Genomic DNA, 26,705 nt, shown 5'->3' on the forward strand with positions numbered 1-26,705 from the left:
TGTCACTACATAATGGCAAACATTGTTTTGTTGTATTGTATTCCGCATTTGCGTGTTCGCGCGTTAGAATTTCTTGGTTTAATCAAATGAATAAAATAGTTATCAACTTCTGTAATACGTTATTCAGTACTTTAAAAGTATTATAGGTCAGCCGTAGATGTAAAAACATAAATAAAATTTTGAGATCAAAATTTAAGCTTTCTTCCGTTTTAGTACCACAGACAGTTGAAAATGTCCCGTGTGACTAAAATCAAACATATTTTGAAAGAGCAAGAAGCGGACGAGTTCGATGCTCCCAAGGAGAACCAATCGATCGTCCGAGTGGTAGCCAGCCGTGGCAACAACCTTCATGAAGTGGAAACTGGAATCGAGGAAGATGAACGGTTTCTGGTCTTAATGCCAGTGAAGTTTCGCAAGAACGTGTGGATCAAACGAGGCGACTTCGTATTGGTCGAACCTATAGAGGAAGGCAACAAAGTGAAAGCTGAAATCTGCCGCATCCTGACTGCGGAGCATATCAAACTATTCGAGAAGGAAGGTATCTGGCCTAAGCGTTTTACCAAAAAGCGCGAACACGAAGATGATCTTGACGAGGATGGGCTGGTTCGGAACACTAACCGAAGAGTTGTTGATGCTGACAGTGACAGCGATGAATCTACCGGTAACGAAAGCGACGAGGACAACTAAGACGTTATTGTGCCTTTTCGGTTGATCAGTCTGATGGTACGATCGGCACGGAATTTAACACAGTAAAACAGATGGATCTAAATCAGTTGGCTTTAATATAAGAAATATATTTCTTGCACAGAGATCAAGAAATTGTAGTTACCTAGCCGTTTTATTTCTCAGTGGTTTTATACAGTCACGTAGTGTTTGAATCCGTTATAATAAATAATTAAAAAGCTGCAGGTTTTATGTTTGGCTTGTTTTGTTGTAGTATTTTTTCGATAACATTAAAATGTAAGCTGAGCTGTTCTTGTTTGCTTCATAGTAAGTGTATTTTTCTGTTCTTTGGTTTGCCATAGTACACAATTGGAACAGCTGCTAAAGCATTTCCTTGTTTTGTTTATTTAATGATCTGTCTTACTTCTAGCAAATAACTGCTTCTTAAAGACCAGAGAGATAGAGAGCACTTTTTTCCTGTGAATTACCTACATCAAAGCTATTCGGGAATGTAATAAATTGCGCAGAGTATGAAATTCCCATCTATTACTGTTACAGGTAAAACTTCCATTATCCTAGTAAAACGTGTTTTTCATTTGAAATCTACGATCTACATGAAAATATTTTTAAATGTCTACAATTTGCACTTTAAAATATGGCGCGCAGTGCATTAACAAATAGATAGAAATCTTCTCAATGCTTGTTTGTATACTAGAAAACAAAATGATAAAAATCTTCAAATAAATGATTATACTGCAATAACTCAACTGAATTCGTAAGACAAACATAGTCGCATCAACCCTAGTATCGATCAGACTTTTATTCGTGCGCCAAATGTCGAAAAATGGTCTTTCTCGTCAACCTAATTGAAATGAATCTAACATTGAGCCATGTATGTGATAAAGGCTTAGCCATAGTTGAAACATATTTTTGAAAGGTGATTGATCAATCGTTAATTCTTCATGCGTAACGTCGAATAAAAATATCTCAAATAACCATTAAATAATTAAATATTGAAACAGTAAATTTCAAAAAGGTCTTGCGCGTTAAGGGTTAAAATGATGCGAAAAACACGTGTTACAATATATTCTGCTCGCACCATAATGAATAAGAGCAATGGCAGAATGAAATCCAAACAAAAGTAAAAGGAGGCAAATCCTTCTGTGAATGTTACCTTTTAAAATAAATGGAAGTTGTCATATTGTGATTCATGGTGGAATGTACATTTTATCATCCTCTTGTAGGGATAATGCAAACTGAATATCAGTGCGAGTAACATTTCTACACTTAAAATTAATTAACAAAAATAGTAATTTGAACTGAGTTAAAACTTATAAAGGCATTCATAAAAAATATACAGCGTCTCTACAAATAACTAGATCTACAACCACAGTATAGTTAATTCGTTGCCACTAGTACATCACTTTTAATTTCCAGCTCCCTCTCGTCCTGTTCCTTCTGCTCACCATCGTCGTTCTCCTCTGTATCTCCGGGATCGGCTTCAATTTCCACCACAACCTCTTCCCCTGTTTCTGCCTCCTTTGGGTCTAACTCTTCTTCCTCGATAATAGGTTTGCCATCCTGCGAGGTGATCTTTGGTGAAGTCTCTGAAGAACTGATTGGCAGTGATGATGGCCGAGTCAGTTTGCTCGATGACGATTTAAAAGGAAATGCAGGCAACTGTTCCACCTGCGGAGTGTGAACCGCCACTATTTCGGTTTGTGTTTCACAGCTACCTTTGGAATTCTCAGTGGCATCTAAAACCGTTGATGACAAAGTAGTGCTCCCTTGTGGTAAGTTGGCAAAGAACTGCATGCAATTTACGATATCTCGAACCGAAGTTTGCAACTGTTGCACTTGATTCATCAACATTGAACACGTCTTTGTAAGATCTTGAACCACTAAAACAGAACTATTTTCATTGTTGATCACATCAAGTTTCATTGTATCGGTCGTGCCATTTGCGGACTGAGTTGGCTGCATTGCGGAAACTTTCTTCCAGAGAGCATTGATGGCCTGCATTTGCAACTGTTGTATCTTACGTTCGTTCTCCAATGCCGTCTTCGTCATTTCCATATCCTTGGTGAGTTTCAAAATGTAATCCTGAGTCCGTTTTTTCTGTAAAACTTCGGCTATACTTTGACCACGTTTCCGTGTCCGATAACCTCGCCATATTTTTTGAATCAGTATTGCGGAATTTTCGGTGGTTTTGTTGTTGATACTAGCCGCACCATCTACGCTGACCTTCTCCTTAGCTTTGGCAAGAACATGACCAGTCTGCTGAGCCACCTTATTACGTATAGTTTTCAACTTATCAATATTGATTGCTTCACTATCTTCATCCGAACTGACAGCGTTGCTAGAACCTCCATCTGGGGGTGTGGCATGCGCCGAAGGCTTTGATTGGGCCGATAGGGTTCGCGAATGGTTGTTACTTATGTTGATCATTGTTTTGCGAGGAGACAGCGATGGAGATGAACGCTCGCTACTGACACTGTTGCTGGTGCTATTGTTTGTCGAAGTACTGCGCTTTGTCGGCCGTGGGCTTGATGTTTTTCCGGTACTCATTGGAGTTCCCGCGGCTCGAGAGTTATCTGCAAAAATAAGCAAGCTATAACTGAAGAATATTCCAAGTATTGTTTCGTATGTACCAATGAAAGGAATTGTTAATGAAAACATAATGTGACATTCTCAACGTAACATCAGAACTAACTAACACCGCAGCAAGCGTCGACTAAATGAAAATCGTGGAATCACTATGGGGAAGTATTGATACCCGAATAATAAGGAAACTAAAATTGAACAAAAAAATGTTTTTTTGCACGGTTTCTCACATTGCCAGAATTATGGATTAAAGTTTGTACTAGCGTATAACGCGCAAGTAAGTACGTATTGTCACAATTAATAGCATGTTATGCACCTGTTTGTGTATTTCTTTATACACTAAAAGACCCCAATAGTGTTTTCTTTAAGACTGGTGATGTTCGGGTAATTACATAAAGAATAATATTTTTCCTTTATTACACACAACGATAGAGCTTAAATTATTTATGATATTTGAGTGCAACCCTCAAAACTTCATAACTATGTATAATTGGATTTATACGAATTTGTAAACACGCCCTTGTTTGACATAATCGGTGTTACTTCCAAACAATTTTAGACAAATGGGTAAATACGGGGGCAGCAGAGACAGAAGTTCAGGGCTTGGGGAGCAAGGACATGGTGGGGTAAGGCAAAGTTGGGCTCTGCTAAACCTCTGTAAGAGCCATATAAATCCGTATGCAGCTCCGTCAAAGCCAGTCGATGCCGCGCCGCTTAGCCTTTATCCAAGACTTTAGCAAAAAGCACCCTAACCCAATTGGAGTGCCACATTGGGACCGATACCAGATCCTAATTATGGTATACTGGCGGCATAACACGAGTTTGAATAAGGATTTCATCAAATTTGAAGCACGGACAGCCACGCCATTTCACTACTCTGCCACGGATGGGCAAATGCAAATTCATTGCTTGTAAAGGTAACCATGGATATAGGAGCGACTTACTACGAGCAAGGATGCAAAATGCTTACCTTTTCTACGGCTGTAATAATTCTGCCTACATTCTCCTTTCTCATACGACGCTGCTGTCGTTCGCTAGTGCAGGACGCCCAGCGCTGTATGGCGGCCTGTGTGCAAAGCAGTAACATTACAAAAAATAGTGCCCCCAGTACAACCACAAGGCGCGAGCGGTATAGCTTCTCTTTCCTTATTTTACACTTTTAATATTTTTAATCACAAACAACGACAATGAATGCGGTTCATTTACGCCACGACCGGCAACAACGCTTTCGTGTGCAGGCCGCTCCCTTTGACTATGCAGAGAAAAGTGCACAAAGCGAGAGGGCGAACTTTACTACGCCACACTCTCACCGAGTAGTCGGAGTACAGCAGTAAAACAAAAATGTATTTTACTGCTGTAAGGAAAAGTGTACTCGGTTTGGCTTACGTTCTGGCAAGAGCAGTTATGATGTGTCGCTGTAGCGGGCTGTACGGTTTGTGCAAATGTAAATGTAGTTTACCGGTACCGTTCGCATCACTGACTACGAGCCTAGGTAGCAGCTTGAAGCTAAGACCTGAAATGCCAGAAAGAGGACGAAAACAAAAATTTAAAAACCTGTTTTAATCCACCTAGTGGTGCAATTGTGCCATTTGTCCCAACTACGATTCCATGGCTGTTCAATACAATGGTGGAAATGTATATTACATATTCAGTACGATTTGCACATAGTACATACAATGGATCGATAACCACGATTTTGAAATATTATGTGTCCACACTAACAGTCCGCAATCGGCCCCAATAATGATGTCCTAATCTAAAAACTTTAAAAAAAAATCAAAAACCTTGTCCTAATCACATTACGAGTTAAATTAAAGTCGAAAAGGTGTGACACACGATTAAAAGTTCGCTGTAATCCAGTGATGGCCGCATTCGCTGTGTGGTTGAACCGCCGAAGAGGTACACTCAAAAGATTATTGCTGCGCAACGCCCTAGTTCCTCTAGCTTGGACGTTTACTCGTTCGAACAAGGCTGGAGAATCGATGTGCGCTGACAACAGGCCGGCGACTACTAGAGCTCTTGTTGTGTCTCTGCGATGCTGGAGTCTAAAACGATCCCGCCAGGGTAACTGTCTCAGGGCGAATCGTACAAACTTGCGTTGAATACATTCAATTCGGTCACAACCGTTCATATAGTGCGAGCTCCAAATCGTCGAACAATACTCGAGAGATGACCGGACTAGGGAACAGTACAGGCTCTTTAGGCAGTATATATCCGTGAATGATTTGACAGCGGATGATGAACCCCAGGGTTCGTGATGCCCGGCCTATGTTGCATGAAAGTGAGTTTGGAATCTAACATCACTCCAAGATCCTTCACGCTACATTCTCGCAGAATAAGCAGTCCTGAGAGATTGTAGTCGAAACAAATAGATTCTCTTTTCCTCGAAAAGGTGATTGCAGTGCATTTTACGGGATTTAGAACAATTCGCCACTATGCCGAGAAAAACACTGCCAAGAAACGGTAGATGCCCGGTATACTGGTGGAGTGCCGAGATTGCAGCTCTACGGTCAGCCTGCCTCAGAGCTAGACGTAGGATGCAAAGAGCCCGCACCGAGGATGCAAGAGAGAACCGCCGTGAAGTGTTTCGAGCTGCGAAATTGGCCCTGTACAAGGCCATTAAAAGCAACAAGAGAGCGTGTTTCGACAACCTGTGTGAGAGTGCCAATGCGAATCCGTGGGGTGACACCTACAGGATCGTGATGGCCAAGACCAAAGGGGGCTCTTCACCAGCAGAACGGTCTCCGGACCGGTTGGCGACGATTATCGAAGTACTCTTCCCGTCTCGAGCCACAAGCCTCTGGCCACCTGCACAACGAGACAGTGCGGGCACGGCCGAAATGGTGGCTCCGGTGACGAATGAAGAACTACTCACAGTGGCTAAATCCCTAGCAATGAACAAAGCTCCAGGGCCGGATGGAGTTCCAAACAGCGCTCTCAAGGCAGCGATCATAGCGAACCCGAACATGTTCAGGCTAGCTATGCAGAGATGCCTTGACCAGTGCCGTTTCCCCGATAATGGAAAAGGCAGAAATTGGTGCTGTTCGACAAGACTGGCAAATTGCTTGAGAGGATTATCCTCAACAAGCTAACCCCGTACGCAGAAGGTACGAACGGCCTGTCAAACAACCAGTTTGGCTTTCGAAAGGGCAAGTCCAGTGATAAAGACTGCCGAGATAGCGATCCAATGCAAAATGCGAGGCATTCGATACTGTGCATTAGTGACACTTGACGTGAAGAACGCATTCAACAGCGCAAGCTGAGATGCCATCGCGCTCTCGTTACACCGGCTTAGCCTACCGGTGGGTCTGTACCGGATCCTGGAAAGCTAATTCCAGAACCGCGTAGCTATACGAGACCGATGCCGGTCAGAAAAGGGTTTTGATTACCGCCGGAGTCCCGCAGGGCTCGATCCTAGGCCCGGTTCTATGGAACCTCATGTATGACGGGGTTCTGAGACTAAAGTTCCCTCCTGTGGTCAAGATCGTCGGCTTTGCCGACGACGTAACCATGGAGTTTTTTTTGGGAGTCAATCCCTGAGGTAGAACTAACTGCAGAACACGCGATCAACACGGTGGAGGAATGGATGAACGCGAGAGGCCTCGAGCTCGCTCAGCATAAGACGGATGTAGTTATCGTCAACAACCGCAAGTCGGTACAACATGAAGTTATCCATGTGGGAGAAGTCGTGATCACCTCACAGCGGAGTCTGTAGTCTCTCGGAGTCATTATAGACGACAAGCTGACCTTCGGCAGCCACGTCGACTATACATGCAAGAGAGCGTCGACTGCTGTTGCGGCACTATCGAGGATGATGTCCAACAGCTCAAAGGTGTGCGCCAGTAGACGTAGGTTACTGGCAGGCGTTGCCGTATCTATCCTCAGGTACGGCGGCCCGTCATGGTCAAGAGCACTGAGGGTAACTAGTTACCTACAGAAACTGGAGAGCACCTACCGCGTGATGTGCCTCAGAGTGATATCTGCCTACCGCACGGTATCACACGATGCATCCTGCGTGATAGCGAGTATGATACCAGTCGGGCTGGTCATTCGGGAAGATGAGGAGTGCTTCGAGCTATGTGGAAATAAAGGAGCCCGCGAGCGCACCAGAGTGACCTCGGTCGCCAGATGGCAGTGTGAGTAGGATAATTCCTCGAAAGGTAGGTGGACTCATCGGCTGATACCTAACATATCGAGCTGGGTGGGAAGACCCCATGGAGAAGTTCACTTCCATCTGACACAATTCCTGTCAGGCCATGGCTGTTTCCGACAGTACCTCCACAGGTTCCGGCACGCGGAGGTTCCAGTCTGCCTGGACTGCCCAGGTGTAGACGAAACTGCCGAACAAATACTGTTCGTATGTCCTCGTTTCGACGTCGAAAGAAGAGCAATGCTTGACGTCTGTGGCTGGGACACAACCCCTGATACCCTTATTCAGCGGATGTGTCAATCGGTGGAGAAGTGGAACGCAGTCTCGACTGCAACCACCCAGATTGCCTGTAGGCTACAGGTAATTTGGCACACCGAGCAACAGACGACGGGCACGACTAACTAGTGATTGGTTAGTTGGAGCGAAAAAGGCCGAGCGCAGAAAAGTGAGGTCTGTTCATGCTGAGACAGGTTTGGCGCAGCGACTGGCAACCGCGTAAGGGGTAAACCCAGCCACCCCGAAGCAAGGCAGAAGAGCGAGTGTATAGGCGTATATGTGGACTGCCTCATGCCAAGATGGGAGGGTCGTAGCGTAGTATGTTAGGACTTAGCTATCGATGCCTCTTGGCGTGGCAGAGGAGTGAAAGGGTGAGCATCCAAGTCAGTCTCACACGGCATGTTAAGGGTGAGCACAAAAGTCAGCCTCACATGGTATGGTAAAGGCTATCACAAAAGTAAGCCTAGCAAAGAATGAGAAAGGTGAGCACACAAGTCAGCCTCGCATGGAATGCCAGAAGTGGGGCCTAAGAAAAATGTCCCACATGGGATGCCAGGGGAGCGACAGGGGTATAATAGTGTGGTACGATCGAGAGTGAACCAGGTGATAGGATGAGCATCCAAGTCAGCCTCACATGGTATGGTAAAGGCTAGCACAAAAGTAAGCCTAGCAAGGAATGAGAAAGGTGAGAACACAAGTCAGCCTCGCAAGGAACGAAAAAGGTGAGCACAAAAGTCAGCCTCATGTGGAGTGTTAGAGAGTGAATCAAGGTGCGATAGAGAGAGCACCCAAGTAAGCCTCATACAGGACGTATGAACGCGTGAGTGAGAGTGAATGAGTACATCAAGTATAGCCATCCCCCCAGAAGTAATACCGAGAGGTAGTCCCTGGGGGGAACGATGGAGTTTAGTCGATATTGATGGCAGCGTCACCATTCGAGCCCGACTCGCCCCCAGTACACCCCGTGTGATAGCTTGGACACCTACTAATAGCGCGTGTATTGGGTTAGTACGTAAACGTCTTCTCTATTGTAAAAAAAAACACCCATTGGTGGGCGAAATTGTACGATGACGCTGAAAGTGAGGACTGGCGAGCGGAACTGGAAAATAAAGCACTTCGGTGAGGACCATTTGTGGACAGCGTCACTCCAATTCCGAGTGCCGATGAGCTGTCGGAAACAATAGCGAGGGCATGTGATGTAACAATGCCAAGGAAATGGAGCTGAAGAACTGCCGGCATCCGGCGTATCGGTGGAACGAAAGGCTCATCATCCTCCGTGCTGCCTGCGTAAGATCCGGAAGACGCGTTCAGAGAGCAAGTCAGAGAAGAATGTAAGGTGACATTCCGGACGGCTAGGACCACTTTTAAACGCGAGATAGTGCTAGCAAATACAATACGGAGAAGGGAAGGTGGACCTACAGGCTCACCCCAAAAATGTTGACGTGGATCAATAGAAAGCACGGAGGGATGAACTTCCACCAGACACAGCTCCTGTCGGGCCACGGCTGCTTCAGCGGTTAGGGTACGCAACGGAGTGTGAGAACGTCGGGAAGACACCGGAGCATGTGGTCTTCAAATGTTCGAGACTCGAAGCGACGCACAGGGATATGCTTGAAACGAGAGGACCGGATATTAACTCGGTCTACAGAATGACAAGGAACGTAAACACGCGGAACACGGTCAACGGAGTTGTGACGCAGAAACTCTCCGCCGGAGTAGACTAGATCCACCGCCGGGGACTAGTCGAGTACACAGCGACAGAGCACCAGGTTTGGGTCGCCGGGGCGCCAGCGAACCGGACGCCACGCTCCACCCGGAATCGCCGGACCGACCACAGCACCCACCGGTTTGCCCGAGAGAAATAAAGAGCGAAAATCAAAGAAGAATCGGTATCGGGAGAACTTCTTTCCCCGCGGAACTCTCGGTCAGCGTAGACACCACCGGGGACTGAACTGAGTACACCGCGAAAAGACACCACGAGTCGCGGGTCGTCGGGGCACTAGCGAACCGAACACCCTGTTCCACCGGAATCGCCGAACTGACCTCGGCACCTGACTGGTTGGTTAGAATTCATCGTTGGAGTAGGCTAGACTCATCGTCAGGAACTAGACCGAGTAATTCACAAACAAGTCGGGAGCTCAAAATGGTTCTAAATGAAACAAGGGCTCAGTAAATTAGACAACTTGAAGTTTTCCGCCCAGATTGTCCTCGTAGCGGAAGAGCACTGATCCTCGACCCACTGCTAGCTTTCCAGCTGCCATACAGGAATTCCCACGTTGTAAACCAAGATCAACTAACTACTAAGTTATTGGATTGATGTGTGTGCTGTACACATTAAAAAATCTCTCCCCGAAGTAATGCCGTAGTTCCGGGGAGGAATTATGTTCCGTGCAAGAGTAGTTGTTTTAGCGGGTCGGTTGGCTGCCCAAACCCGTTCCCTGAGTTGTTGGTTTGGACAGTTTTTTCCTGCTCTCTAAATTTTTTTCTTACTACGCCACTAATAGCGTGTGCTGGCCGATCGTAGCACCGGCTAGTGGCAAGTTGCTACTTGCTGGTGGCATTTCGAAATGACAGTTTTATTTCTTACACACATTGAAAACTTTACTTGTATGTCAGTTCTCAGTGGCTTAACCATCTTAGGTTGCCAGCATGTTCGGTTTGTACCGGTGCACATCTCTTTCATACACGATTGTGCAACAAATACTATTCCATTTGGAATTCTGTACAAAATTGTATTTAGTTCATGCGCTAATTGAAACTGAGTTTCGAACAATGTGATCTCAAGCTATTTGATAGTTGCAACTCATTTAACCATCGCTCCATCTATTTCAACTATTGTTTAGTACTTTCATTTCTCGATCACGTAGTTACCATCATATATTAGTAATGGTCTTAGTAATATTCAGTTTTTTCCACTTCAAACAATCACTAAACTTTGCTAGTTCAATGTTCGTAAGTCTGATGCAACAATTGAACCTATCAACGATGATAAACAAAACTGTACATCCGTGAAATACTTTACTTGCTATTCATCCAAGATTGATCATTGATCTTTATGTCGTTAATGTATAGGATAAACACAAATTGTTCTAGAGCACTACCCTGTGGAATCCATAGATTATATTGCCGATTGAAAATAAAGTGAGTGAGTGACAACGAAAATTTGCGGATACAGCTATGCAAAAATATATGAATAAAAGGTTGAACTTAATTAATAAGGGCCGATTTTTTCACCCTCGCTAAGCGCTTAAGTCAGGTTTAAACGTACTGATGAACCTGGTTTAAAAGTTAAGCGAGGGTGAAGAAATCGGCCCTAAGTGCATTATGATAATACCATGTAACGAAAAAATACAGTCCGTATTTGCCCTTGAAATGTGAATCAATGAAGAGTTTAAATTTTACAGCGCGCGAAAAAAATGAAATAAAACCGGAATGGGTATGTATACCATAGAAATGCGTTCCCTACCTTTGGTTTTAATAGCCTTAGGGATCTGAGGTGTTTGAGGGTGTGGTTGACTAGTGCAATGTTGCAGATTGCGCTGTACAATCGTGGCCGGTGAAGTAGTCGGTCCACAATCAGGACTCATCAACGATTCCGGTACCGGTACCATTTTTGAAGCGGCAGCAAGTGGCCCTCCCATGATTACTGGAGTCGCTGGCGGTTGATCTAAAATAGTTCAAAACGTATTAAGTTTCTTGGACTTAAACTACGAATATTCGGATGCGCTCAATACCGTTGTATAAATTTGCTCCGCCAGCGTTGGACTGCTTTGACAAAATAATGCTTTCGTGCATCGATGCATTTATTAGATTGTTTCCTGTACCGCTACTATTTAACATATTTGGATCCAAACTCTGGGACATGATGTTATCGGAAGTTATGTTATCAATTAATGATTTGGTAAGCTCAAACAACTGACTATTGCCAGAGTTATCGATTTGGCTGGAAGTCATCAAATTACTGGAAGTATTCCCATGATAACTGTTGGACATAGTATCTGGAGAGTTTTGTCTTCCGCTCAAACGAGTAACTGAAAACAAACAAGAAAATATTCTATCTTGTCAAATAACCTAAACTACTTACCTCTGGGTGACTGAATTCTACTCGTTTGACCTTTTCGTCTTAGAGAAGATGGTGAGTTATTCACCGGAGTCACAGACCCATCACCACCGCTTGAATTTTGTTCCTGCAGTTGACGCTGGTGCTGTTGAGCTTTACTCAAAATCAATCGTAACTTTCGTTCGTTTTCGTTTTCCAATGCTTCCCCAGACAACGGACAAACCGTACTTAGATATCTAGCTAACGCCATTTGGTCTCCAATTCGAAACTGACGGCCCCGTCCTTGACTGTATAACCATTCGGCTTTTAAGCTTTCGATCGCTGTCACCACAAATCCATCGATCATCTTTACGCTCATGCACCAATTTAGCACGAAAGGGCGATAATCGAAACCACTAAAATATAATAATAAAGAATAAATCTTGAAAAGTTCGATCCACTCTTCAATAGAACCAACATCGAGTTTCCTGTCATCTGAACACACGGGTTATCCGCTATGGTAACACTATTGAGATTGTTTAAATGACTCAACGTGCAAATTTCGTTCAAGTCTGAAATATTGTTCTTCGACAGAGTTAATGTTTCTAGCGACTGGGGTAAATATTTGTCGCATTGCCTCAAATGAGCTACTCGGTTGCCATTCATGTAAAGTTCCTAAAAATAAAGAATACGGATATAAGCAAGTGAAGCAAGAAGAAAAAATCTGGTATACCTTTAAATTCTTCAAAAACGAAATATCTGAGATTATTGCAATGCTATTTTCCGAAAGGTTGAGAAATTCCAGATTTGTGTTAGTGTTCAAATGTTCAATCGTTTTGATATTATTTCCTTCGAGATTCAAATGTGTCAATTGATTCAAATCCTTTAAACCCTCAATCGTGAGAATGCCGTTATAGGAGAGGTTCAATTCCCGCAGACAGTGCAGTCGACAAACGCCATACATCCGCAGTAGTTGATTTTTGCACAGAGACAACTGCAAAAGTTCAAAAAAATGAATTAGCTGTTAACGTGATATAACATAGTTAGGTATGTTTACTACCTTTTCAATTTTAAGATAAGAATCGATATTGTCAATTTTTTGCAACTCGTTGTCGTCCAGGATCAACACTTTGTACTGCTGGGCGTCGTCTGTTTTCGGAATCTTTTTCAAACATTTTTTCGATAGATCGAGTACACACTTTTGAGAATCAGCTTCAATTTCTGATAAAGAAAATATTATTATTGACTTTGTATTGACTGAAGATAAAGCGATTGCAACAAAGAATGCTCCAGTTAGCATGCATGCACATTGTCCAGCTTTCATTCAGCACGTTATCGTAATATTCAACAATGTAATAATTTGTGATAGCGATTGGTGCTCGAAAATAAGCCTAATATCATATTTTCAATAATTTGCTCAACAAACTTACCCATTTTTCTTAATTCAGACTTGCACAACACTTTTTTCCTAAAAAGACGTCAAAATTATCCTTGTTTCGCTTTTCTTGCTATCCTTTTATGCGTCTACATACTACTATACATAAAAACATCAGTGAGGCGTCTGAGAGCATAAGCGGGGTGAGATTTTTATGCTTGTTGTTACTGCTTTATATGATGCGATGTTTTTTTCCTGATGGGTGAGCATCCAGCAGGGGTGCAAATATAAAATCTTGGGCCTCTTAGTTTGTTTTTATCAAAAGGGCGATTCTCCCGATTCTAAACCTTGGGAGTTTTCTGTATTTGCGAACATCATTCATTTTGAAATACAACACATTACCATAAAACAATTGATACAACCTGTTTTGCATTAATGAATAATTAGGATTGTACATTTTCATTATGAGTTAAGAAGCGCAGCTTGATTTTTGCCACTGGCTCTCAATCGCAAAACGTAGTCCGATGGATCCGAAAACTAGCGCTCATTATTTGTATCAAACCAATGAGGATTTTTTTCCTGATTTGATGCTATAGAACGCCTGTTCTGTTTCATATTTAAAGGTAAATATAACACAGTTTTACACAAATACGGTATGCAATTGATAAAAAAAACTCGTTTTCTTGATTGATATAGAAACATTCAATAGGAATTCGTATTTCGTTGCATCGCGTATTACCGGAATTATTTTCTATTTTTGAGTGTTTCACCCTTGATGTTTTTTTAAGTAAAGCAAGGATTTAAGTTCAAAATAAAGAAAACGAACTGGAAAAATTATATTCCAGAAGTAAATAACATAGAGAATAGACATCCGTGTTCGAATAAATAAGTTTATAATACTTATGTAAATATTTGAATGAGTATCTGTTAAAATACTAGCGCCACCATACTAGCATGTCCCAATTAGAGCCCCTAATTCTTACACAAGTTAAAAGATCGATGTAGACGTCTGTGCTCTGTTGTACGCTGTGCTGACAGTTTTTTCTCGAGATATTGAGCTTTCTTTTGTGACCCCTTAGTTAGTCAGAGGTTTTCGGTACCGGGTATATTTTATATCAATATCGCAACGATTGATTTGATTATGGAACTCCTTCCGTATTAAGACAGTACATAAACACACCGGGCAAACATCGCTCTTCAAATACTTCCACTCTTTTATTTAATATAATGACTATCGTGTTTTCTATCCAGATCAGCTACCTCGTATTTCATGTTAGTTGAGTTGACACAGAAAAAACTAAACCTGTGGAAAACACATGAAATGGTTCAATAGTAAAACGCATGAAAAGCACACGCTTGCCATTTCAGTATCTAAATGTGTGTGTACAACGAGGAGATAACGACACATCGTGATTTGTTTATAAGATGAACTTATAATCTAAAATTCTGTGTGGATTGATAGATTGTCATTGGTTAGCTCGGATTGAATTCGGTTTTCCAACATTACTTAATAATGGTTTGGAATGGCCGAGGATCTAGGGGCAGATCACTCTAGGAATGTATAACAAATTTGCATCAAATTAGAAAAAATGCATTTAATTTCCATTTTTTCATAAACTTTGCACTCCCTCGCACAAAAGTTTGTGTAACAATCGTCCTACGCTGATCCACTTTGTTCGACGTTGTGTTGAATATGGGGTTAGTTTTTTGTTGGGCTTTGACGTCTTACACGCAACGCAAAAACATTGCACGCAACGCAAAATACATTTTGAATTTCTATTTTGATGGAAAAAAATGCATTTAATTTCGCTGATTTTCCAAAATGCATCACAAGTGATCTGCCCCTAGCCGAGGATGGTTTGAAATGTGTCATAAAAAAAATGAATTCACATTTTTACAGTTTCAGTGTTCGATAAAACCAAAACAAAATATTACCCGTGGCATAACTGCAGGAACAAATCAAAACAAAAACATAAATTTTGTTACCAGAATAGAAAGATTCGTAATAGAGCAGACATAGTTGCCAGCTACATCAAATTGGTCGATTTTCGAGCAAAAATGGATTGAGATTGGATAAATTTGTCGTAATTTTTCCAAAGTTAACTTTTGGCAAGAATTAGCTCTCGAGCATACACAACTTTGTACGAATGCTTGCACGAAGGGGTCTTTCACCGGTTTGAAAAATTTTAAAATCTGCTACTCTTTAGCATAAAAATGTGTTGCCATCTAGGGGCAGATCACTTGTGATGCATTTTTAAAAATCAGCGAAATTAAATGCATTTCTTTCCATCAAAATAGAAATTCATAATGTATTTTGCGTTGCGTGTAAGACATTAAAACCCTACAAAAAACTTGTCATACATTCAGAATCAGAATATATTGGATCAAATGGCACGTTCCCCGTAGATAGTCGGGGATTTGTGCCTGAAAGATGGAAATTAAATGAATTTTTTTTTAATTTGATGCAAATTTGTTTTACATTCTTAGAGTGATCTGCCCCTAGGTTGCCATCGTGTGATTTTTTATTATTGTATCATAAATTAGGCATGGATGATTTCAGGTCCTGACTTGCGGACCTTCAATGGAACTTTTCAGATTCCGACTTACTCGATTGAAGTGAGTTTTACTCATGAATCTAAATTTTTGAAGAAGAACCGCCGAGGGTTCAATTGTGATTTCGCAACTCGGATGGTCTAGAAAAGTGTTACAAGCACTCGGACTAATGCTCGAGTGTTGGCTGTCTTAAATGACTTAAATGATGTCATGAGTAATCCAGAAGGGATGAACATGACGCTTGCAATATGAGGAGATTAACATAGCATAGAGTATGCTACAATGATGAAACTAAGGCCGCTTACAGAGTGGCGGCGAGAAGCTGAGCTGGGGCTGAAACTGACATTGAGATGCAAGAAACCTGCTTGCTGCAAACCAAAGAGATGATGTCAGAGTGAAAGCCGAGTAGATCGGCGCCGACTGCCTGTTTTTACTCTGACAGGTTTCATTTGTATGCTGCGAGCAGGTTTCTCGCATCTCGCACTCTAATGTCAGTACAAGCCCCAGCTCAGCTTCTCGCGGCCACTCTGTAAGCGCCCTTACACTCTTGGTAGCTTTCCGATTAACCTTCTGGCAGTTGCGCTAGTGCACTGAGTACACGCTGCTCTGAAAAGCTAGCGAAATCGTCTTAGGGCATCAGCGGCTGCTCGTTCAGTGGGCCTTATGCGCGACTTCCGGAGGGTTAACTAAACAATTGTACTTCAAAAAAATGATTTTTTTTATCAGAACAAATTACATTTTATAGGGTTTTTATTTGATTTTATAACATGCAAAATAATTTATCGCTGCGTTTTGACGGATGAAATTAGAAACATCATCAATGCACTCGCGTGCCATCTGATGGTCGAATTCCAGCATTAATAGCGAAAAAAAACTTTTACATTTTGCGTTTATGCTCTTTTAAACGAATGCTCTAGAAATACGCGAGCATATATGTCAGATGAAATCAAACATAACACGGAGGACGAGCGCGCCAACAATACCAAAATATTAATCGATTCGTGTTTTTTCGCGTTCTGCTCTAACAAAGTTTAATTAAAGTTTAACTCAATTCTCTCCAAAGTTTAATACAATGGATTTCGAGCCCCGTGCCATCGTCAATGGATCATTGCTCAAACGCCATTCAGGTCAGCCGATAAGTATTCATGTATTCGTAGAACGGGCCGAAAAAGACGGTCGCAGTTTCACAGCACGATCTACCGATGGAATGTCGATCAATGTGTTCTTGGGTGAACCCTTGAGTAGTTTGCTGCACGGCTGGGTCGAAATCATTGGTATGGCCGGTTCGAACGATAGCGTTCGGTGCAAGGAGGTAAGTTCTAATTTCGACTTACTAGCTCACGATGTCCTGTTGCTTTCAAACTTGTATTAATTACAAGTCCAAGTATTAGCACATATGCGAACTAATACCTTTTTCCTTTTTTCCTGGTGCAAGACCAGTGGAGTTAAAAATCAGATAGACCAGATACCGACTACATCGGTGTCATGAATTGCCAAAAACGGATATATCAATTTTAAGGGGGGCTCCAGGAATATAAAACCTTTTTTGTTATCAGGAAATGAATCAATCAATATTTGTCTTTTAGATAATCACCTACCAAGCAACTGATGGAGAGGAAGAATTTGATGTCGCAGGACACAATATGCTATGCAACTTTCTGGCCAACTGCCGCGAAATGTACCGAATGGGATAAGTTCTTTTAGCGAGTGATTTTTTCGAATCTTTCCATTTGTTTATTGACTTAAAAATAAAGGTTGTTAAAGAACGTGTCGTGGTTTAATGTGCTTTTAAATCTATCAAATGCTTCCGAAACCCAGACGTCAACGCCAGGTGTTTTGGACTTATATTTGAATCAGCCATACATGCAAATCGCACTTCTCCATTGAATGTGTGTACCGTAATCGATACGCTGGTATTTGATTGAGGTGGCCTAAAGTAAATTATGTCTCTTATAGTATGTCCTAGTAAATTCTTACGCTCACCAGCACATCGATTCTCAATAACTTCCGTTACGGTTAAAGCAAATCGTCTAGAAAGATAATTCATCAGGAGTTTCATTACAACCATTGGAAGAGCGTCTGTGAGAAAGTCATTCCTAAGTTGCACTACAGTCAAATAGTTTAGCATGCCTTGCTGCTTGCGTATCTGTGTTATCGATGCTCGAATCGCCCTAAAAAGTAGTTTTTTGTCGTCATATTCTATGGGCAAATTTAATGAGACGAATCCACTGTTTCCGGTACAATAGTCGACAGAGCCGAGTAGATAATCCTCCACCATACATCGTCCGCTAATCTGAACTGCAGCTGGAATTTTACCGTCGCCCTCTTGGCACAATGAACGCAATGATTTCGACATGATCGCCAACATGATTTCAATTTCGCTGGGTGATCTGTTGCTTGGTTTCTGGTGAGATGTTCCTGTAATGGAAAAACGAATCAAAACGAGTTGTGAAGTTTTAACAAACATAGGTGCTGTCTAAGATCACTTTTAACATAGTATACAACAGTTTTAGAATGAAAAACCCCCGAACATAAAACAATTAATTTTGATTTTCTATCTACCTGTCCTTTTGGATACTGTATGTTCAAGAGAATTAACTAGGAGTTCGCTAGATTTGATCCGTTCCGACCACGAGACAACTTTCCTTCCGCAAAGGGTTACATTCTGTAGATAGTGCTCTGTATTAGGTTTATGCTCAAACAACTCTTCATAAACGAGCTTGGGAGCAGTGTACAGAAGTTTACATCCTTTCCAGTATTCCAATACTCCACCGTAGAAAAATGGCACGTATTCCAGCAAGAAGCCCACCAGGGTGTTTCGTTTGATTTTCTTCATTAAAATGTAAATTCTTGCAGCTTCGATTTCTCTAAACACATACCACGGAACCATAAGCGTCAATGTTGCTCCAATTTTCCACATTATAAATATCCACTCTTTGATCACATTGATGGGATCTAGAGAAAGCACGATAGCATTCCAAATTGTTCCTAGATTTAAATTTCTTCTTTGAATCTCACGATCAATCAGTGACTTTAAGAAATCAATTTTCATCAAAGGACTGTCCGAGATCTTCCAAAAAACTTTCCAAAAGTCGGACACCACGTTTACTGCACCTATCAATACCACGGAAATTAATTGCTGAATGCCGGCGATGTGTTTCCTTTCAATATCCGGCGATTCTAGTGGATCGTGCTGATAGACAAATTCATTCCATCTATTACTAATTGTTGTACATAGATCTCCCCATAGTCGTGGTATGAAGACAGGTCCTTCCATCAGATTTGCAAATATCGATGTACATTCCGAAATCGTGCCTCCATTCATTTCGGAGCCATTTTGAACATCAATCAGAAGCAAGTCTGAAATCCGTAGACTATTCTGTTCTTCCAAAAGTAAATGGTGAATTCTGTATAGAAGATAGTAGTAGGGGGCACTGCTGTCGCACTCAGCGGAACCACTAGCGGGATTTCCCGAAAACATTGGAATGCAAAAAATCTGCCACGGTGGAATATCCGGCGGCATGTACTTGGAAATGATCTCGCTCACATAGTCCTGCAGGTTGGCCTCGGTCAGCGGTCGACCACGATGAAGCGAAGGAGCCAGAATTATGTGGTTGTCAATGTTGAAATCTCTACAATGGATATATTCTGTAAAAATCGCTTCGCGTATTAGGATTGATTTGTGTATACTTAGTCTTTTTCACGAATGCATACTGCCCCCAGCAAGAAATTAGTGGAAATTTCAACCGCGGGAAGCACAAACGATTAGTTCCATTACGTCGACCTAGCACGTGATCGATAAACTTCGCTTTAATTGCGTGAGTGTCGCAAAATCCTATATGAATTAACACGAAAACCATATTAAATTATTAAAAAACATAAGAATGTATTCAATACTTTCCCTCAATTTGTAGTAAAACGTGAAATACTCCTGGATTTCTCGATGTGTCTACCAAACTTCGGATATTATTTGTTTTTGCAAACTTAAGGTATGGATATCGGTTTGACAAGAAGGCGATCCATACTTTTCTTGTCGTTGCAACAGCTGTTTGAAGATAAAATACACCAATTCATTAGTTTGTTTCACATGTTAATCAATTAAGAAATTAATGTACGTTTTGTGCAAATCTGTCGTCAATGTTGTATTGTAAACTAGCTAATACCTATGTGTCTTATTCAATAAGTTATCGTATATAAGCGTGTCAATAACATTGTCGTATCTATATTTTTTGTATAAGACAATATCATTGTCCCGCTTCAGGAATCAAGAAACAGAATATATGAGCTCAAATGACACGTCCCTTTCACGAAGTCGTGGATTTGTACCTTGCAGTGTCTCTGCTTAATTTCCAAATTGTTTCGCATATTTTCAAGAAAATTGTATTAAAAAGAAAAGAAATTCCCTTTCGCAGGTTGATGCGATTGACGGTATTGTAAACATCATCAAGCCACAGATTTATCTAAATATAAGGACCTTCGCTCTTTTTAGTTTCTATTTGCACCAAGTTCTACTACTAGAGGTTAATTAGTTCTCATGTTAATAATCCACCAATCATTATAACTACTCAGGATTTGATTTATATAAGAAACCCGCTTCAAGTTGTGGTTTACAATACGCCTCGATAGTGGTGTATCGAGGAGGCCGGGAGGGCTGATGTGAGCCTTTTTTCTGTTTTATACCTTTCCTCTATTTACCCGCTCATAACCAACAATCAACCAGTAACAAATAGATAATTGAGAAAGGATGTGCTATGTATGGTGGTTGGCTATTCGAGTATTAGTAGTGTTTGAAGTACTAATGTATATCTTTCATATGATGATCATAACTTCAGCTGTATCTTGTACCTGTCTAATCTATTACGTCTCTCATCTATTGTCTTTTACTTCTTCTTTTCAAGTCATATACTACCATTCTACGCCTTCAGCTGAGCCAGCAAAGATGGTGATAGTGAACGTCTTAACACTCACACATTCTCAAACGCGGTCTCAAGCGGGAACCTACAAATATGCGCTCGCGCACGCGATTACGAATCGGTCACGTCCGGAAGTCTATCCTTGATCCTAGAAGCCTAGGTCCATGCCTTCACCTGGACCAATTAAGAAAATACGCTCATACCTATTAGACAACACGTCTCATGGCGACATGACCGGGAACCCTACCGATATAAGGGATCCCACTCTGTCAGAATTCTAACCGCACATCGAAAATTTAATATCAGACTCACGGTTCGCGCGACCATTCAAGAACACACGCAAATATGTTGCAAAATCACGTCAGCGTACAAATGTTAGAGCCCCTCTCGATTTTCCAAGCAACCTACGCCCACGAACTCGCAAACATGATTACACCCCGGTTATAAGGTGATCGTCTCAGCACTCATAAACTTACCAACGCGATCTCAAGCGTCAACCTACAAACTCCCGCGCTCGCACCACCATGAATCGGGATCGTCCGGAAGTCTCTATCCTCGGTACCAACAGTCTAGGTCCATGTTATTTAATAAAAAAATTGAAAAATTAAGAAAAAAATAACTCCCATATCCACTAGACAAAACGTTTCATGGCGACATGGCCAGGAACTCTAGTAATATGGAGTAACTCACTCCCTGTCAGAATATAATCCGTACACTGAAAACTAAATATCAGAATGACGGTCCGCGAATATATGAATGGCCGCAGGGTTTCAAAATCGAATTTATACACGTGAGCACACGCGACAAACACGTCAACATACGAACGCTTAAGCCCTTCGCGATCATCTACGCTCACCTATGCCCGCGGTCGCGCAAACTTCATAGCAATCCGGTAATTATGTGAACGTTTTAGTACTTACGAAGTTACAAACGCGCGCGATCATGAATCGGTCACGTCCGGAAATCTTTCTAGCAAATTAGGTCCATACATTCAGTTGAACCATTCAAAAAATAAAGCTCATAACCACTAGACCGCACCTTCTACGGCGACCTGACTGGGAACTCTAGTGATATGGAAGAACCCACTTTCTTCTAGAATCTGAACCGTACACGAAAAATTAAGTATCAGATTCACGGTCCGCGCGCAATCATTCTAGAACACACGCGAATATGCGAAAGGCACACGGTTAAAAAATAGAATTTCTACACACACGATTGTCACGGTAAAGATGGACATGTCTATCTATGTCGGATGATTCGTAGTTATGCTGCCTAAGCTCGACCCTCATTAGCAGAAGACAAAGATTAAGCCCGTACGATATTAAGCCTGTTCTAATGACCCCTTCTAGTTTTCCGATCTGTTTACTTCACATCCTTACTCTCATTTGAGTACTATGGCTCTAATTTTCATAACTTTCCCTACCCAGTAATCTCTAGCTAATTGAATGTCGTTAAAATGTAAAAAAAATGTGACTAACATATTCGAAATAAAAAAGGAACCGATGGGAATCCATCGGCAGCGGTGGGTAGCCGCTGTAGACACAGCCATTGGCTTACAAAATGTAGCAAACCCGCTACGACTGTAAGCACAGTGACAATAGTCTAATAAAAATCTATCCCGGCATTCGAAAGGCAAACAGAGATGAACAGCAGCAATCATCATTGATTGATGCTAATCGTCGACAGGTTTTCAGTGGTGATCTTGCGTGGCTTAATTTTTGTCGGTTATTACGGTAAAGCTGGACATGTCTATCTATACCAGGACACATGCTAGTGAACTCGGGTGATTCGTAGTTATGCTGCCTAAGCTCCACTTTCATTAGCAGAAGACAAAGATTAAGCCCGTACGATATTAAGCCTGTTCTAATGACCCTGCCACTTCTAGTTTTCCGATCTGTTTACTTCACATCCTTGCTCTCACTTGAGTACTATTGCTCTAATTTTCATAACTTTCCCTACCCAGTAATCTCTATACACTAAATTTTGATTGTCGAAAATCAGCAAAATTTTGCTGAATTTAGCCTTGCTGAAATATCAGCAATACTTCCAGCAAAAACGATTTCGCTGTAATTACAGCAATTCAAAACTGTCAAAATTTGCTGAACTGCCAGTTTGATTTGCTGGAACTCAGTAAAATTGCCATTCTTTCACTGATTGTTTCAGCAATCAAATTCTGTAGATTTGCTGATTTTCGTCAAAATAATGGGCTTTACTAAAAATCAGCGAAACAAAAATTGCAAAGCTGTACGCTTAGCAAATCCAGTTTTGCTGAAAAGTTTCAGCAAAATCTTTTGCTGACACAAAACACAAAAAATTGGTGTATAGCTAATTGAATGTCGTTAAAATGTAAAAAAATATACACGCAAAGTTACATACATGTTAGCACACGCAACATACAAACGCACACGCGAACGAGCACGTTAACGTACAAATGCTCGAGCCCTTCGCGATGATACACGCGATCGCGAGTCCCTACGCCCGTACATACCTGAACCATACAATGAATATCACATTCAGAATCACGGTCCGCTACAATTGGCCTAAAGCAGTGTTTTTCGGGTTTTCGTTTGTTTCAAACTTTCGAGTAGGTAATTGCCTCCTCAGTTTTCTTCGATTGGGTAGTACTACCCACGTACTCCGCCGGACCTGCGTGTGGCTTTGGCAGAAAAAAACGACCAGAACAGCAGCTTACTCCACTGGAAACTAGCTATTGAAAAGCTCAAATTTGAGATCATATATACATGAAAGCAACGCAGACGATCTGTCACGAACAAACCCTAAACCAAAAGGCAATCAACAGCGATTTATGAAAACTAGAACCACAGATAACAGACGTTTAGGCTAGAACAAAATTTCTTCAAAAACCTGTGTAAACTTTCAAATTGATAAACGTTGGAAATCCGTGTTTCACTATTGCCATCTGCGCAACTGTTTGCTATACGTGTTTGACAGCTGCACTCTAACTGCATTGCATCGATCATTGCGCCATCTACAAACGTTTGCCGAACGTGTTTCAGACGTCTGATTTATTCGGAACCTCAGTAGCGGGTATTTACACACGATTCAAATCGAGCCTAAACGTCTGTTATCTGTGCTAGAACACAGAGCATAGCATGACTCATCATTCAACGGAAACCGGCAACAAAGATTTCATTCCTTCTACGGAATCTGCAGTCTATAATATTATTATAAACATGATGCTGCTTCTTATTCAAGGTATATTTATGGAGATTTGATATTTAGAAGAGCCTCAAGAGTCGAAGTCAGAACTGTCGTGAATATAAAACCGACTTTGAAGAAGTCAAACATAAACTATGTAGAATAAATTGGCAAACTGTATTGAGTATAGAAGGAAATGTTAACGAAGCAGTGACTGAATTCTATTTAATTGTAATGAATTTAATTTCTTAAACAGCACCAGTAAAAAGAAGAACTTATGAACAGCATCTGATAAACTTGAAAAATAGGAAACAAAAGGCACAAACATTTATAAGAAAGAACATAGCATTACAAATCGGCAAAACTATTTGGACATTTGCTCCCAACTCGACATGTAGAATATAATCGTAAAATCGAGAATGAAATCAAGACCTTTCCAAATAATTTCCAAAGTAACAACTTTCCATCCCAAATGCACTTTTACGGGCATGTAGAAAATAACAGTACTGAAATTTGCAATTTATTTGGCAAATTCTTTCAAGAAGTGTATACTCCGAAACAGACCGCGACCGTCGCACTTATCATTTATACCTGAACCTGACGTAATAATGACATTTCCGTCCACGAACTATCTGAACATGAAATTACCACTGCACTCAAAAACTTAGCCGCATCAAAAAGACCTGGACATGACGGAATTGTACCAATATTTTTAAAAAATCTAGCAAAAGAATTCACTCTACCATTACCACCCATTACTACATATTTTCAACATGCCAATGAAAAATGGAATATACCCAGAAATATGGAAATCATCCTTTTTAGTGCCAATTTTTAAATCAGGCGCTAAATCGGACATTCGAAACCATCGTGGGATTGCCATTATCTCATGAATTCCACAATTATTCGAAAAACTAGTAAATGACAAAATATTTCGGCAAATCAAAAATAAAATAACAAGCAAACAGCATGGCTTTTATAAAGGTCGCTCAACAACATCAAACCTCTTAGAATTTGTAACATTTACTATAAATACAATGGACAATGGCAACCATGTGAAAACTCTCTACACAGACTTTAGTAAAGCATTCGACCGCATTGATATACCTTTATTACTGTTCAAACTGCAAACATATGACATAGGTAAGCTGACCAACTCTGTCGAAAAAATCCGTACACCATTCTGCAACATTATACAATACATACGTCAGGCCAATTTTGAAATACTGCAGCGTAGTATGGAACTCATACGCAGTCATGTAGGAAAAACGCATCGAATCAGTCCAAAAACAATTTCTTTTGTACGCACTTCGTAAACTAAACTGGACGACATTTCCTCTTCCATCGTATAAAGCACGTTGCATGCTCATTAGTATACAAACACTCAAAGAATGCCCCGAATTTGTCGTGCTTTGCTTTATCAACGACATTGTTTCTCAACGCATCATTACTATCGCAAATAAAATTTTATTCACCTTACTGTCAAATAAGAACTCGTAATTTATTTTAGTCATTATAATGAAAATTGTAAAATAATTGACCTTTCCATGTCTAGAAAACAAATTAAATTTGAATTAATCATAGAAATAATGTATAGAATATAAGTAAATATTGTAATAACATTCTATGTACATATGCTGGACGAAAATAAAAATATATAGGGTTAATTCATCAGTCAACGCCATGAGCGACATTCTTTACATATCACTTTGCTTTGACTAAATTGTTACCACGTCGCCCTCTGTCACCGCACATGGCATCCGTATGGCAGTATTGGACGTACAATTGGCCAGCGTTGAGCCAAACCGAACTGAGCGCCATAATTTTTTCCTTATATTCTTCATTCCAAAAGCTGTATTATATACAAGAAAAAGAAACATTTCAACCAGAAGATTACTTCACCAAATCATAATTATTATTAATTTCTGCATGACACCTGTGTATTTGAACGCAATTATTTATTTGAATTTAATTCATGCAAACAACAATATCGATGCAAGCATTACTGTTCCAGCTGCCACGAGCCTTGTCAATTAAAACGATGAGGATGCAGCTGATCATCTGTCGTGGTTTAAGCGTGGTCACACACATTGACGTAATAATCACATCGGGATCACATTCTATTTAAATACTCATTTCAAGCTCCTTAGTAAACAGACTACCGAAAACTCACTTGCATAACTGATAAGAAACACTGGCAGAAGTGCACAGAAAAATACGAAGAACAACGATGTCTTCACAGCTGACTTCAATGATTCATACAGATCACCCGCGATCATTCTACCTTCTTCCTACTATTGCACTTTGTAGAGCCGTTAGCAGCGAAACTTCGCTTAAAGCAAAACTAAGTACCAACTATAATTAATTTAAACAACAATTTCCAAACATGAAGCGAACAACCAGAATTCAAACTACTCTCCTGGAGATGTTTTTCGAAACTGATAGGACTCTGACACGATCCTGTTGCAAAAGTATTCAGCCGAAGGCATCATTATCAACATATTATTCATCATGAATATTGAGTACCTATACAGAGCAACACATGGCATTCTGAGTGGTAGCTTATCGCCAAACACCTATTCGATTACATAACATTCAAAACGGCAGCCAGCATCGTATGAGTTATTTTAATTAGTAAATCGGCACGAAAGGCAGTCGTGGCCGAGCGGTTAAGGCGCCTGACTAGAAATCAGATTCCCTCTGGGAGCGTAGGTTCGAATCCTACCGACTGCGTCTTTTTGTGCGAAGATATTGTTTGTTCGCGTCTCTCAAGCTTTGAAAGGTTTTGGAATGGTATTTATTCATACGGGTTGTTCTTTTGAGCCATAGGTTAAACTACTCTGGTGGTCTTTGTTATATTCGTATATCTGTTTACCTTACTCCAAAAACCTGTTTTAATCCACCTAGCGGTGCAATTGTGCCTTTCTCATTTCTTCAAACTATGACTCCATGACCGATTATGTTCAATATAAT

At 41.0% G+C, this 26,705-nt stretch overlaps 4 protein-coding genes and 1 non-coding gene across 7 annotated transcripts; 3 read left to right on the top strand and 2 right to left on the bottom strand.

Moving 5' to 3' along the window:
* On the top strand, nucleotides 1–828 carry LOC131682302 (probable RNA-binding protein EIF1AD). 3 transcript variants are annotated; one of them, XM_058963686.1, is made up of 2 exons: nucleotides 1–146; nucleotides 214–828. In XM_058963686.1, the coding sequence occupies exon 2, from the start codon at nucleotides 232–234 to the stop codon at nucleotides 685–687; it is 456 nt and encodes a 151-aa protein (XP_058819669.1). In that variant the 5' UTR covers nucleotides 1–146; nucleotides 214–231; the 3' UTR covers nucleotides 688–828. The 3 variants fall into 3 exon arrangements, with proteins under 3 accessions (XP_058819669.1, XP_058819670.1, XP_058819672.1); XM_058963687.1 differs by having other exon boundaries at nucleotides 8–159; XM_058963689.1 differs by having other exon boundaries at nucleotides 20–146; nucleotides 222–828.
* On the bottom strand, nucleotides 766–13,321 carry LOC131682301 (centrosomal protein of 97 kDa). The gene is made up of 8 exons (XM_058963685.1): nucleotides 13,163–13,321; nucleotides 12,793–12,953; nucleotides 12,466–12,726; nucleotides 12,211–12,407; nucleotides 11,778–12,148; nucleotides 11,428–11,724; nucleotides 11,160–11,360; nucleotides 766–3,257 (listed from the first exon to the last, which is right to left on the bottom strand). The coding sequence occupies exons 1-8, from the start codon at nucleotides 13,164–13,166 to the stop codon at nucleotides 2,062–2,064; spliced, it is 2,688 nt and encodes an 895-aa protein (XP_058819668.1). The 5' UTR covers nucleotides 13,167–13,321; the 3' UTR covers nucleotides 766–2,061.
* Nucleotides 13,322–16,594: 3,273 nt separating this feature from the next.
* On the top strand, nucleotides 16,595–17,441 carry LOC131682306 (uncharacterized). The gene is made up of 2 exons (XM_058963694.1): nucleotides 16,595–16,972; nucleotides 17,247–17,441. The coding sequence occupies exons 1-2, from the start codon at nucleotides 16,733–16,735 to the stop codon at nucleotides 17,352–17,354; spliced, it is 348 nt and encodes a 115-aa protein (XP_058819677.1). The 5' UTR covers nucleotides 16,595–16,732; the 3' UTR covers nucleotides 17,355–17,441.
* LOC131682304 (uncharacterized) lies at nucleotides 17,369–26,158 on the bottom strand. The gene is made up of 5 exons (XM_058963692.1): nucleotides 25,906–26,158; nucleotides 19,560–19,705; nucleotides 19,351–19,493; nucleotides 18,223–19,292; nucleotides 17,369–18,078 (listed from the first exon to the last, which is right to left on the bottom strand). Exons 1-5 carry the CDS (start codon nucleotides 26,009–26,011, stop codon nucleotides 17,438–17,440), a joined length of 2,106 nt encoding a protein of 701 aa, XP_058819675.1. The 5' UTR covers nucleotides 26,012–26,158; the 3' UTR covers nucleotides 17,369–17,437.
* Nucleotides 26,159–26,383: 225 nt separating this feature from the next.
* On the top strand, nucleotides 26,384–26,465 carry Trnas-aga (transfer RNA serine (anticodon AGA)). Its single transcript has one exon. It is a non-coding gene; the product is annotated as a tRNA-Ser (tRNA).
* Nucleotides 26,466–26,705: the final 240 nt, after the last annotated feature.

Source organism: Topomyia yanbarensis, chromosome 2 (assembly GCF_030247195.1).
Source record: "Topomyia yanbarensis strain Yona2022 chromosome 2, ASM3024719v1, whole genome shotgun sequence".
NCBI classification, from domain to species: Eukaryota; Metazoa; Arthropoda; class Insecta; order Diptera; family Culicidae; genus Topomyia; species Topomyia yanbarensis.